The 15,415-nt window shown below is 35.0% G+C and overlaps 1 protein-coding gene across 1 annotated transcript in view; it reads right to left on the bottom strand.

Annotated features, from left to right (window-relative positions):
- Positions 1-269: 269 nt before the first annotated feature.
- PAWR (pro-apoptotic WT1 regulator) overlaps positions 270-15,415 on the bottom strand; it is a 115,309-nt gene continuing 100,163 nt past the window's right edge. The window contains exons 5-7 of the mRNA XM_080660283.1: positions 6,110-6,254; positions 4,013-4,117; positions 270-1,630 (exon numbers count right to left, since the gene is read on the bottom strand). Of these exons, the coding sequence (XP_080516409.1) occupies positions 1,544-1,630; positions 4,013-4,117; positions 6,110-6,254 (337 nt within the window). The 3' untranslated portion in view covers positions 270-1,543. The remainder of the gene's footprint in view (positions 1,631-4,012; positions 4,118-6,109; positions 6,255-15,415) is intronic.

Raw genomic sequence — 15,415 nt, 5'->3', positions numbered from 1 at the left:
GGGTCTCAATCTAAACCTATCTAGAAACTGCAGCCGGGAAATTCTTTTTTAAGCAACCCAAGTGATTCTGATGATCAGCCAAGGTTGAAACTTCTCAAGTGGGAAGAGGTATGGGCTAGGGGTGCAATCTAGGCCACTGCAAAGAGTTTTAGAATTCCACATCTGATTTTTATCATTTACAATTTTTCCAACTGTCTTACCCTTCCTATTTTTCTAATAGTGAATAATGAAGGGGCTAAGCAAGTGAAGGAAAACGAGTCAGTGGGGTACCTAAAACACATTTTATTATGTTCAAGTCACTTATGTATATTAATTAGATAAATGGGCATCCATATACTCATGTTTGAGATTCTACTATCACTTCTTAATATTAATGTTATTTTAAAGGAGGGGATTTCCTTACTCAACATGAAAATGTAATATAAAATAACTCTAAATACTAATGATAATTAATAGAAAAAATTGTATTCTTTAAAATAATTATTTTTTTAAAAAGCTAATAGTAGAAAGAAAATCCTTTAAATTTGAGGTAAGGCAATAATTCTCTCGTATGGTAACAACTGTGTCAATGTTATTCTCCAAGTTAGAAATAAAGCAAAAGTATTTCCATGCTAGTTTTGTTTATGTACTCTTTTGTAAGGTACTATAAATGTTTTTAGTGTGGATAAATATCTTGGTTTTTATTTTAATGTATATGATAATTAAAGATATGAAATTTTTTCTTATACACTAAAATCGTACACTCTATCAAGGCTTGATGAATAAACAACTTTTTAAATACCCCATGTTCACTTATAAACTAAAAAAGGTAGTACCTACATAAGAAATTTTATATTAAAATTACAAACATTATGTTCTTCAGAAGTTAACGTGATTTTAAATTTTTTCAATATTCAAATACAAAATAGTACATTTTAATTTACGATAGCACAATTCAAGTATTCTCTTAAATTTTGTATTTAACCAACTAGTTAGTACGTGATATTTAAGTGACTTTTTATAATAGCTTTCCTTTTTTAAAGATGACTGTTATACAAAATAGTGCGACTCTATATACTCTAAATTGCTTAGATTAAGTTGAAAGAACAAAGACAGCAGAGAAAGACCTTTATGAGTAAATCACTTACACATAAAAGGTTGCACACCACAGTAATAAGGCATTTGCAGGTAACTCCCCAGAAGAATTTGAATTCATGTAAACAAAGGCTATGTATATTCCTTTAGGGAGAAAATGCACTACCATAGATAAAATATGTTCAAATGGTTGTGACTTTAAACTATATATTATTTGAATACCACACAAAACCAAAGAGGCATAATCTATAATTTTAATGACCGAAAGATGTTACTTATTCATGAAATAAAAAGTAGATACTTTTTTAAACTAACAATGAAAAAGAAATGTTTTCAAAACAAACATCCACTGTTTTCCAGAAATAAATATACATACTTAGTGTATTGCAGCACAGGAATATTGTCCTCATATTAACCGTAACATTCAATCAGTAGTTTTAAAATATTTTCCACACTGAGCCTGAATCTTCTACCTTGTCAGTTGCCCAACGACTTTTAACAGAGTTTTATTCTCCTGCTTTAGTTGTTCATTTTCATCTTCTATATCATCTAGGTCCTTAAGGAAACAAAAAGGAAAACAGTATGTGAGTTTTTAAAAATATTCTAAATAAAAACACTTCAAAAAATACACACTCAGAGGTAATTCATACAAGCAATTAATCTGGAAATGAGGGCAAGTTCTGAAAACAACTTTAGATAGAACAGTCCCACCTAAAGGAAGCATACACTACTCAACTCCTTCTCATTGATAATATGAGCCAACTCTTGCCAGATCTTTCAGTTTTTCAAGAGAAGCCAGAAGCCAGAAGATTTAATTGTAAATCTTCCAATTTTTAACCATTACAAAACACTTAATTTTTTATTTTAAAAAAATCCTCCATTCCACAAAAAGAATACATATTGGGGCAATATGAGGTTCAGAGGCTCAGATTGTAACCTTGTGTCAAATTAGGCATCAAAAAGATCCAGGTACAAGATCTGGATATACTCCTAACACTTCGTGTGACCTTTTATAAGTGTATGTTGTGGGGTGAGAACCTGAGGAGCTGATAAGAACTGAGGCAAACAGAAAAGGAGATCTGGGGCAGACAGAGTTGATCTGGCTCAATGTGTGTATTAGGCTTCTCTATGATATTTTGTTTGAGTGAAAGGTCTTAGAACTTAAAAAAAATACCACTAAACTAGGTAATCACCCTTTGGCTTTAAAGTTATGTGATTCTAGCTCTAAGTTCCCTATTGTAATTCTAGTGCCTTATATACAACCATTTGGTAAATACAAAGGCCATCTGCTCTAAGTTTCAGTTAGAAGAAACATTATTTCAAGGCATACTATTTACTGATGGTTGGAAAGCAGACATTTATAGATTTATCCTTGCAATTCAAAATACTAAAACTTGGAGCAATCATCTCATGTGCTATTGGAGAACAGCATTCTAATAAATTTAGTATACTGTCTTTGGATAATTAGGTCCATGATTTAAAAATGTACAAGAACATCCTTGGCCGGGGTGGCTCAGTTGGTTGTACATCCCGTTCACTAAAAGGCAGAAGGTCTGATTCCCAGTCAGGGCACATACCCAGGTTGCAGGTTCAATCCCCAGTTCGGGTTGGGTGCAGGAGGCAACTGATTGATGTTTCTCTCTCATATCAATGTTTCTACCTCTCTCTCTGTCTCCCTCCCTTCCTCTCTTAAAAAAAATCAATAAAATATTTTAAAATGTACAAAAACAGAATTTGCATTTACTCACAAACTACATGAGTGATGTTGAAAAACTGATGTGTTTAAAACAACAATAAAAATACATGATTCCTAAAATTACTACAACTGAGACTTACATAAGATTTAGAATTATAAGCTCTGAAAGTGCAGGTGTTTTATCATTCTCTTTAATGAACAGTGCTAATACATCATAAACACCAAAAATATTTGCAGATTTCATTAAATCATAGTCCATAACCAATAGATAATGCCTGTGTTCTGAACCAAGATGGAAGATAGCCTATAAAAATTAAAGAACTTGTTTAGAAGTAGGATTCTCGAATACCTGAAATGCTGGCTCAGTTGATTACTATGTGATTACTACATATGACCTTGAGCAAGTTAAACTCTGAGTTTCAGCATCATCATCTACAACCCGTAGTTAATGCCTTACAGCTCTGTTATGTTGCACATAATGAAGACTGTATTTTCTCTTCTTTCATAGTTAGAGTTAAGACTGGATTAGAAATATGTTATTTTTCCCCTAGCAAGCATGTCAAACTCGCGGCCTGTGGGCCATATGCCTCCTTCAAATAAATGAGGCATGCGGTGCGAGTTTGACCTGCTTGCAAGGTAAACATTTCCTTCCTCTATCCTATCTAAAGTCTTCTAAAAGCAAAACTATGGACTCTCTTCTCATCACCATTACCTAAGTATGGTCTAGCATTAAGACCTGCTTCTTAAGCAGGAAGTAAATTCAAGGGCTAAATGGAAAAAAAAAAGAAAGAGCTACAAATATTCGTAAGAGAGATCTTCAGATAAGGCTTATTAACCTAAAGTTGAGAATGCATACATACACTTGAAGAAAAAGAAGTAGAGAAAATACAAAGACATTGGAATTTCCTATGGCAAGAAAGTAGTAACTGTAGTTCTTCATTGAGGAAACTTTGTGCCTTTTATGTATAGTGGTGACCAAGCTGCCTCTCACCTCCAGATGAACAAAACACAAAGCAAATCCATTCATCAGTCCATCTCCAACAGAATAATATTAAGTAAATACAATTGATAATTAAACAGAGGAAATCAATTTACAGAAGGAAATGATCATTCTTACCACAAATTAATGGCATTAACGAATCAACCAAATAATGAAATTAAATAATTTCTTCATATTTATATATTTTCATACAATTTCCAGAAAAAAAGGAAATGATGAATCTGAAATATGTAAATACTCACTCTATTTAACAAGTCAATTTCTTCTTTGAGTTTTCCGATCATTTCCTCTTTATCTTGCATCAGTCTCACAAGTCTTAAGTTTTCTTGCCTTTCTCTTAATATTTCCTAGTAAATATAATTACGAAGTTCATTAATTGGAAAGTAATTGGTGGTTTATAATTTTAAGTATCATACATCTGCCAAATATGAAAATTTCCACTGAATTTTCTTGCCACTTGATGAGGGAAGGAAAAATCCATCCCAGAAAAGAACCAGAGAATGAGAGGAACATAGATGTAAGATACGTTTCTGATTAAATCTATGTTTACACAAGTCTTTAACAAATACTAATACTCAAAGTTCCCTCTTTAGCTTATCACCACCATTAGTAATAAAATATTTTGACAGATAATATCTGTTTGAAGAAATTCAAATTTATTAAAAATATAGTTTAAAAAATTTACTTTGTTATGCACCCGAAACTAATATATGTCAACTGTATGTTAATTGTAACTGAAAAAAAAATTATTTTAAAAGAAAAGGAAAAGCTGTATGGAAAAGTCTAAACAGAAAAAAAATGGCCCTCAGTTTTACTTCCAACTCTGCTAGTTAACTGACAATGGATAAAATGAAGAAACTGAAATAGATTACTGGTTTTTAAGCTTCTTTTTAAATGATGTAACACCTTTTCCAAAGAAATCTTATTTAGAGAAACCAGGGACTTGGGCTAGGTCAGCCACCTTGGGGGCAAAAGAGAAGCAGAACTGAAAAGGTCTCACCCAGCCAAAACCGGTTTGGCTCGGTGGATAGAGCGTCAGCCTGCGGACTAAAAGGTCCCAGGTTCGATTCCGGTCAAGGGCATGTACCTTGGTTGCGGGCACATCCCCAGTGGGAGGTGTGCAGGAGGCAGCTGGTCGATGTTTCTCTCTCATCGATGTTTCTGACTATCTATCCCTCTTCCTTCCTCTCTGTAAAAAATCAATAAAATATATTAAAAAAAAAAGAAAAAAAAGAAAAGGTCTCACCCAGAACTTGTTTCTTTCCTACTAATCCTCAGCGAAAGCAGCCGGCTGACCTCTTTAATCAACTGCTGCCAGCCACTAACAAGGCAATCCAAACCCTTGTGGAACTTTCAAAACCTTTCTGAAGAATCCCCTTGAAACCTACTGAAATACATATTCCTTAAAGTTTTAACTTTAGACTTATAGAAACTAGTTTGAAAGCTCAGATGTCAACTAAAAATAATGATAATGTTATAAAAGAAACAACTTTACAAATTAAATCTCTACTAAAAATAATCTTTATATCACAGGTAATAATTTCAATTCAGCAAAACAAAACATTTTCAATAATCAGAAAGTAATACAGTACCATTATCAATTTTAGAGGTTGACTCTATAGAACCTGATAATTTATACCAATATCCATTTGCATTGTTCTCAAAGATACTACTAAATAGGTTTATTCTTAAAATTGTTTCAAACATCATCTGTATATTGCTTTGTGTTTATTAACAAATGTTACCCCAATAAATTTAATAAAAAAAATTTTTTAAAACACGAAATATGGCTCTGGGCTCTAACTCAGAACTCAGAAGGAAGTCTACAAATGACAATCTTTACAGATAATAAAATAAACACACAGTAGTGCATTCTGCCAGGAAAACTTGTAACCATTTCAAAGGCAAGGACAATTTTCAATACATTAAAGATAGCACTTGGCAGGATGGGAGTAGCCATTAAATATTAAGGAATACAAGAATTGGCTCTGCTTCTAAAAGTTGTAACATCAACAGAACCGGATACAGGAAAACATTAAGGAAATCAGAAAGTAAACCTAGCCAATGTGCATCTAGACAATATACGTAAGACAGTGATTCAAAGCTGCTAGTTGACTATATATGGAAATTACCAATGAACACTAATGATATCTTCTATCGGTGCACTTATTCTTTTCCCTTTTTTTAGCACTGTCGCTCAGTGCTAAATTTCAATTTATTTATTTTATTTTTCAATTTATAAATTTCAATTTATTTTCTCTCTCAGCTGCTATGCAAGTAAAAAGAAAATCCAAATAGTATATTAATTCTATCAACCTTAAATAATTTGTAACTCATACCTTTTCAAGATCTTCAATTTTCTTCTCCAATGTGTTACTTGAGACCAAATTACCTGAAGCATTTGCATCCCTATTATGTCTGCCGAACCCACTTCTATCTGTTCGGGGATATCTTGAGATATCTTCTTCAGAGGCAGTGGTTGTGCTATGAAAATAAAAAAAATAAAATATATATATATATTCAAAAAACATCTAATATACCCAGCAAGAAGAATGCTGAAAAATATTTTCTGTTCACCATAAACAATTACCATTCCCTAAGGACACCTGGTTATAGTAATCAACTTATTCATAACTATAGAAGTTAATCATTATTCCAACACAATGAAAAACACTAATTAATTCTTTTGACCAATATCTACTGGATAGCTGGTAAAGACACTGTTCTGGATACTGTAACAGAAAACACAGACCCTGCCCTTCAGCTTAACAGAGATTATAGCTAACTATAACAAAGCAAGACCATCATCACAATAAGGTAATTTAGGGTACTATGACAGAGAATTAATGCAGACTATCTGTGATAGAGAATCACTTTCATTTTTTAAAAAAATTCCAATCCATCATGGACCAATCCTAATATATAAAAAGTGAGGGGCCGTCACGACTGAAACAACTGGACGGACAACAGAACACAGGCTGTGTGGGGCGACCAGGCCATCAGGGGGATTAGTAAAGGACAACCAAATGACTGAACAGCAGGCTGCGTGGGGTGACCAGGCTGTCAGGGGGGTTAGTGAGGGACGACCAAACAACTGAACAGCAGGCTGCGTGGGACGACCAGGCCAGCAGGGGGATTAGTAAAGGACAACCAAATGACTGAACAGCAGGCTGAGTGGGGTGACCAGGCTGTCAGGGGGGTTAGTGAGGGACGACCAAATGACTGAACAGCAGGCTGCATGGGGTGACCAGGCCGGCAAGGGGGGCGGCCAGTGAGGGGCGACCAGGCCGGCGGGGGGGGCAGTTAGGGATGACCATGCCAGCAGGGGCAGTTGGGGGCGACCAGGCTGGCAGGGGGGGCAGTTGGGGGCGACCAGGCCGGCAGTGGGGGCAGTGAGGGGCAACCAGGCCGGTGGGGGGGGGCAGTTAGGGATGACCATGTCAGCAGGGGCAGTTAGGGGCAACCAGGCTGGCAGAGGGGCAGTGATGGGTGACCAGGCTGGCAGCGGGGGGCAGTTGGGGGCAACCAGGCTGGCAGGGAGGCAGTGATGGGTGACCAGGCTGGCAGCGGGGGGCAGTTGGGGGCAACCAGGCTGGCAGGGCAGGCAGTGAGGGGCAACCAGGCCGGCAGGGGGGGGGGGCAGTTAGGAGTGACCAGGCTGGCAGCGGGGGGCAGTTAGGGGCGACCTGGCCAGTGGGGGAGAGGGGCAGTTGGGGGCTATCAGGCTGGCAGGCAGAGACAGTTAGGGGTGATCAGGCCAGCAGGGGGGGCAGTGAGGGGCAAACAGGCCGGCAGGCAGGTGAGCAGTTAGGAGCCTGCAGTCCAGGATTGTGAGAGGGATGTCCCAGATTGGAGAGGGTGTAGGCTGGGCTGAGGGGACCCCCCCCTTTTCCCCCGTGCATGAATTTTGTGCACCGGGCCTCTAGTACTTTCATGAAAGATCAAATAAAAATGAACTATTGGAAAAATAAAAGAGGCCATACAAGTCCAAATATTTTATTAGATTCTGACCCACAAAATTGTATTTTAATAATATAATTAGAATAAATAGAAAAAAGGAAAAAATTACATAAAATTGCATATTTTTCATTGGAAGTATGCATATAGGCAATCATAGGCTATCACACTACTAAGTCACCTGAAGGCTTGACTGGACTGGAGAATTTGCCTCTAAGCTCATTCACATGTCTGACTGCAAAAGGCCTCAGTGTCTCACTGACTGCTGACCAGAAGCCTCAGTTCCTCTGTATGTAAGCCTCTCCACTGGGCTGTTCACCATATGGCAGCTGTCTTCCAGAGAGAAAGTGACATAGCAACCAAGACAGACACTGCGTATCTGTTCTGCCCAAATCTCAGAAATGACATCCTGGCACATCAACTATGTTGCAATGTGGAAGTGGGTAACACAAGGTGTGAATACCAGGAGGTAGGGCTTCCGGGGCTCTCCTGGAGGCTGGTGACCATACTTGTTAACTTACCTATACTAGGTTGGACTGATGATTATGCTGCTCACAAGGGATAAGGTATATCTAAACTACATGCATGTTTTGTTTAAATAGCACTCATAACAGAAAAACTAGTTTCACAGATGTATGCTGATAGGAATAAAAGAGATTTTAAAACAATTTCAGCAAGCTCAGGATATTCATTTTCAACTTTTACCACAAATGCAGAAAATGACACTTTTCAAAATGTCTTCAGTCCTTCATTAGTAATCAGCTCCAATCATTTATAGTTAAATATAAAATAGCTTTTGATAAAAAAATGGATTCCTGATCTATTAATTTCTTATGCATAGGTTTTTTTGATAGAACGTTATGCAAATGTGCAATAATAAAATCACTAACTTTACTGATAACTGTTAAAATATTGTGGAACTCATCATAATTTGTAGAACTTTCCCCCAACATTTCCACTCATCATAATTTGTAGAACTCTCCCCCAACATTTCCATTCATATTTGTTCTTTGGTCTTATATAACATTGAAAACATTTTATGTCTCCCTTACATGGAAGACTAAGATTACTAAATAAGAACTATTAGAGAAATAAGTCTAATTCACATATATTAAAAGCTGGGAACCAAACTGATTTCTTAGCTTGAAAAAACAATGCGTTCATCCAAAAGTTCAAATACTTTTGTCTGAAAATTTTCCTTTGAACATTATTTTTTACTTCAGCATATGATTAACAGTTGATTGGTGCAGCTTCTAAATTATCACTTACTTTTTTTTAATCTCAAATTTAATGCATTAGTGTTTAAGTAATTCACACTTTTAGTGAACCACTGTTAATTTAGTTGATATAACAAGTATACTGTTTAGTTCAGCTGAGATAGCAAGACTTTCTGAAAGAAACAAGCAGGACATTAATTTACATCCTGGCACAAGTTCCAGCATGTTTTCCCTGTCACTTTCTCTATATAATCAGAACATACTTCTACAAAAGAAAGCCAAACTTCAAACCAGTTGATTTGTTAACCCTTCAAAGTTTTATATACTTCAGAGCATGTTGTGTTTGTCATCAAGGAAGTAAAAAAATAAATTCTTCATATCACTGTCATGTTAGCAAAAGTCAATGTGTTCATTAAATTATAACAAAAATTCCTTTGCTATCTTATTTGTTGAAGAATTTGTTTTCAGTATCACTTAAATGGTCCTAAATTTATCAAGCTATATGTTGCTGGAAAGTATTACACAAACTACCTTCTTTGCTGCAGATTCACTCAACATCTCTAAGCAAGTATCTTTGTCTTGTCATTTGTGTATAACCTGAAGTGAGACTTTAAAAGAAATTCACAAAGCACTAATGATTACATATGAAATTCTGAAGACTGGCTGTCAGCTTCTTAACTATAATATTCGTTCAAATAATGCATTTGTGGTTGTGCATATATTTATGTCATACCTATTATAAGTGCCACTTAAATTTTGATGGTTTTATTGTTTTAGTAGACAGTACATCACTGCAAATAATTCACTGTCATTTTAGCACTTCCATATCCATTAAGGCTAAACACTGAATTCAGTATAGGAAGGACAATGCTTGCCAACAAAACGAGTATAGACTCTGTTGTTCTGTATCTCTTTGAAATTATAGTACTTCCATCATCATCACTTGGTTTATTTTACTATTACTGTCATATTCAGAAAGGGGTATCTTTTCTTATTTTTTTAAAAAAAGTCTATTAAAGCTTGTTTTATCTTAAATAAATTAGAATAAAAATAAAAAATAAAACTTTTACTCCCTGGATTTAGATAATACTAACAAATGCAGAAATTGAAAAGATTTTTAAAGTAAATAAATTTTCACATTTTCTTCAATTCTTAAACATTTTGGTTTACAAATGACTAATATAAAAATAACACATGTACAGGAGGCTACACATACTGCTCAAGCTCACATGGAACATTCACCAAGACAGACCATATTCTGGGCCATAAAACACATCTTCACAAATTTAAAATAGAAATCATAAAATGTCTGATTGTATGTGGCTCTAAGGCCACAGTAGTATTAAACTAGAAATCAGTAGCAAAGATAATTGGAAAATCTTAAAATATGTGGAGATTAAACAACACACTTCTAAATTACATGTGGATCAAAGACGAAATCTCAAGAGAAATTTTAAAAATATTTTTAATTAAATGAAAATGAACCCACAACTTGAAATTTGTGGGATGTAGTAAAAGCAGTGAGATGCTTAGAGGGAAGTTTATAGCACAGAATGCATATATTAGAAAAGAAGAAAGGTCTAAAATCAATATTCTAAGTAATTTTCTACCTTTGGACACTAGAAAAGGAAGAGAAATTTAAATCCAAAGTAAGCAGAAAAATGAAATAATAATTAGAGTAGAAATCAATCTATAATAATAAAAGCGTAATATGCTAATTAGATCAGACAGCCAAATGACCTTCCAGACGAAGCCACAGCAGCGGGGGCCGAGGCAGAGGTGGTTAGGGGCAATCAGGCAGGCAGGCCAGCGGTTAGGGGCAATCAGGCAGGCAGGCAGAGGGATTAGGAGCCAGCAGTCCCAGATTTTGAGAGGGATGTCTGACAGCCAGTTTAGGCCTGATCCTGCAGGGTTCCCTGTGGGATCAGGCCTAAACCATCAGTTGGACATTCCCCAAGGGGTCCCGGATTGCGAGAAGGTGCAGGCCGGGCTGAGGGAACCCCGCCCCCCCCTTGCACCAATTCCGTGCACCGGGCCTCTAGTTAAATTATAAACAGGAAACCAATATATAAAAATCAATAAAACCAAAAGCTCTTTCTTTGAAAAGATTAATAAAACCAACAGGTCCCGACATGGACTAAGTAAGAAAAAGAGAGAATAGACTTCAACTACATGACGTGGTAGAAAAAGCAAAACTATACGGAGAGAGTGAAAACAGTAAGTAGTTGCCAGGGGTTGGGGGAAAGGTAATGGGGGGGCAGGGGGGGGAGATAAATAGGTGGAGCACAGAAAATTTTTAAGACAATGAAACTACTTTGTGTGACACTATAATAGGGGATACATGTTATTTATACATTTGTCCAAACCCAATGTACAACATCAAGAGTGAACCGTATTGTAAACCATGGACTTTGGGTGATGATGTGTCAATGTAAGTTCAACTGCAACATAGGTGCCTTTCTGTTGGGGAATGTTGATAATGGGGGAGGCTATGCATTTGTGTGTGGGGGGGGTGGGGTAAAGGGTATGTGGAAAATTTTTATACCTTCCCCTCAATTTTACTATGAACCTTAAACTGCTCTAAAAATTAAATTGAAAAAATTGTGCATGCACCATTGACTTGGGCTAGACAATATCCAGTTCAAAAGAGAGTCCACTGATAATGCAGTTGCATATGATGACAATATCAAAATGCAATTCAAGCTTCTAAATATTTACTTCAAGTTCTTATCTAGCTATGGACTGGTAATGACCAATAGTTCAAGGACCACACTTTGAATGGTAGTTATGCTACAGAAAGTCTAAAACTCATAAGAGGACTAAGAATGTGCAAATGTCTAGAAACAAAGAGCATGTGGCCTATTTAAGAGAAGTGATATGACACTGAAAAAGTGGAAAACCTGAAAGTCATTTTATAAGAATTTAAACTTATGGTCTCCAAATCTTATTCACTACATACCCATGTTGGTATGTATGTTCATTTATGTACTATTCTAATAATATGATTTACAATATAACCATATTATGTATAACTATATATTACATGTTATGTATTCATTATTATAAAAATATATATGCATTACATACAGATAAATCAGTGATTTATAATATAATCACATTATTAAAATAAATATTATTTGTATCACAAAAACAGAACATAAGGGATGAAAAGAATTTAAAGCTTGTATTTTAATTTTTTAAGGTACAAAATTTTTGTTTTCACAAAGCACTGACCATAATATTGAAAAATTTTTTATTTATTTGTGAGAGAGAGAGAGAAACATCAATTTGTTGTTCCACCTATCTATACGGACTATGACATTTTTAATGAAAATATAACTGAAAATGCTTCATCACTTTTTTAGAATCTTATTTTAATACTTTGTCATAGAGATTCAAAGCGCTAGTTCTAAGATCAATTTTCATATTTGATTTTATGGTTATGCTACCAGAAAGAGATGCCCCGCAATAAAAATTTAAATATTTTAAAAGTTTCACTAAAAATTCCAAAGTAAACAAAGATTTTTTGCTGTTTTTAAAAACAGATCTGATTCTGTGTATCTTGCCAGCTGAACAAACATGTGATCATCTTTGTCCTTATATACGTGATTTGATATTCTCCTTAAATTCCACCCAGACTTATCAATTTTCTAAGTATTAGTTAAACTAGATAATTCATAAATCCATTTAAAATTCGAATTGCAGTACTGTGCAACATTCAGAAAGTGAACAAACAAAACACTTCCCTCAGGATACCTCCAGGACCAAATGACCATCTCACATATAGAGCAAGGATAATGAGTAATACACAGTACTAGCTATTAAGTATTAATGTTTTTTATATTAAATGATAAATATAAGTAGAAGTTTTATACATTATCTTACGCATCACTTTTCCTTGAAGACTAGCACAGGCATCATCTGAAGGTCATGGGAAGCCATTAAAGCAAGAAAAGTGACAATTATTTTAACAAAATGCACTGGAGATGAGCAAACTGGAGGCAGGGAGGCCAGTGTAGAGGCTATTGTATCATCTATGTAAGAGATTGGTATGCTGGTACTGGAGATACACAGGAGAGAACAAGGCACCATAAATGATTAGTTTTAGCTGAAGTAGTTAAAAAAAAAGGGGGGGGGGGCGTTATAACGAATGCCCAGATTTCTGGCTTGAGCAAGAGTGGATGGATGTTTATGCCAACTACTAAAATCCATCAAGTTTCACAAGTTTACTTTTGAACATGCTGAGTTTGGGATGCCTCTGTGATATCTAAAAGTAGATATTTAAAAGTTGTTGGTTATACAGGGATAGAGCTAATGATCTGAACCCATCAGCATATTTATAGATAGTAACTGAGGTCATTAGAGTGAGGTGATTTCTGGAAAAAATACACAGAAAAGATAGTAAAGTTGTTTTGCTTGTTTCTAACAATGAAACGGGCCAATATTGAATTTATCCTAAAGAAATAATCAAGACTGTGTACAACCCTAACCGGTTTGGCTCAGTGGATAGAGCGTCGGCCTGCGGACTGAGAGGTCCCGGGTTCGATTCCGATCAAGGGCATGTACCTTGGTTGTGGGCACATCCCCAGTGGGAGGTGTGCAGGAGGCAGCTGATCAATGTTTCTCTCTCACCGATGTTTCTAACTCTCTATCCTTCTCCCTTCCTCTCTGTAAAAAGCCAATAAAATATATTAAAAAAAAAAAAGACTGTGTACAATTATTTAGATACAAAGATATTAAAGTATTTTAATCAAAAACTGGAAAAAATCTACACGTGTAACACAAGTGGACTGTTTAATAATAAATGTTGGTATATACATCCAATGGTATGCTATGTTGCTATTAAATACAATACTGTAAAAGACTAATGAAAATAAAATGTACTAAGTTCTAAGAAATGAAGTCTAAAGTAGAGAGCTAACACCAAAACACAAAGAACAAGTAAGTACAGGAAAGGAAGAACTACAAATAAGACTGGGAAATACCAACAAAATGATAGGAAGAAAATCAGGAGAGTAAAGTATCACTGAAACCACATCATAGTATATAAGAGCATTAGAATAATTTTAAAGGATTTCTTTTCACTTAAAGAAAGTCCAATTATATGCATCAACCATAAGATTATTCAAATAGAAACTACAATGCTGACAACTGCAAACGAAAACCTAGAAATATGGATATCCCTTAATAGCATTGATGTACAAGCTTAAAACAGTATTTTAAAAAGTTTAACCTATTAACAAATTTTAAAATAGTTCATATTTGGCTTATTGATACATAAATGATATCATTATACAAATTAAAAACAGGGAATAATTATTATTAGAAAACAAAATCAGTGCTTTATCCACATTCAGATTAGGTTTGTAAGGAATACTGTCAGAGTTGTGAATAATTGTGTTACTTGATCTTACTGCCAAATTTAGCTTTGTTTATTCTAGAAACAGAAATGTTTTTAACCTATTTTGAAGGTCTGATATGTGCAGTACAAAATACCCAGAAAAGAAAATTGTTTCATTAACTCCAAAAAGTTTGTAACATTCTACTCAGGAATGTTAACACAAATCTATAATAGGATTCCAAAAAGAATCACCCAGGCTCTGCCCTTAGCTACAAACATATTAACTATAATGTTCAGAAAAGGAAAAAGAACACAAGAGTATCATTAAAGATAAATACTACAATCTACCAAAAGTTTTCCTCCTCTGGGAATTTTCACATCTTCTGTGGAAAGAGTAGGAGGAGTCATGTAGGGGAATAAACACTGTTCTTCTAAAACTATCATGAGAACAAGACCGGCAGCATTGTGAAATTATAGCTAGAGGAATTTTCCACTAAAATAGATACTTTAAATCTTAGCAATTAAAAGAAATACAAGACTCATGAGTAAAATCCTACTTTTAGAATGAATATCAAAATACTTAGAAGTGTTGGATGAATCATGAAATTCCTAAGTTACCAACAATTCCATGATTGGCCTTCATATTTTTAATGTTTTCCTACCTTGTTCCCCACCACCACTCCCACTCCTCAAAACAGCCCCTTACTCGCTCAGGTCTTTTCTCTCTTCTTCCTTTAAATGCACACCCCACACAGAGCAACAACTAAAAATCAAAATCAACTCTGTGATACATATTTACTGCAGAAAATGAAAAATATAAGTATCTCCAGTAACCCCAACAACCCAGAGATAACTACCAATACATTTTACTATAACATGTTAGTTCTCAATCTTTTTGGAATGTACATCCCTTTGAAAATCTAATGAAAAATATAGCTCTTCTCCCAGATAAACATTATATTCTTTTACACAGAATTTTTGTAGAGCATCAATAGATTTCAAGTTAAAAATACTATGTTAGACTTTGTTTCAATATTATATTTTTTGTAATATGCTCTCCCTCTCCCCACTTAATATAAATAATTTTCCTATACAATTAATAATTTTCTATAGCATCAGTTCAATGTCTG

Source organism: Plecotus auritus, assembly GCF_963455305.1.
Source record: "Plecotus auritus genome assembly, chromosome: 3".
Classification (NCBI taxonomy): domain Eukaryota; kingdom Metazoa; phylum Chordata; class Mammalia; order Chiroptera; family Vespertilionidae; genus Plecotus; species Plecotus auritus.
The sequence above is the reverse complement of the archived record's forward strand: the minus strand, read 5'-3'. Positions and strand labels throughout refer to the sequence as shown.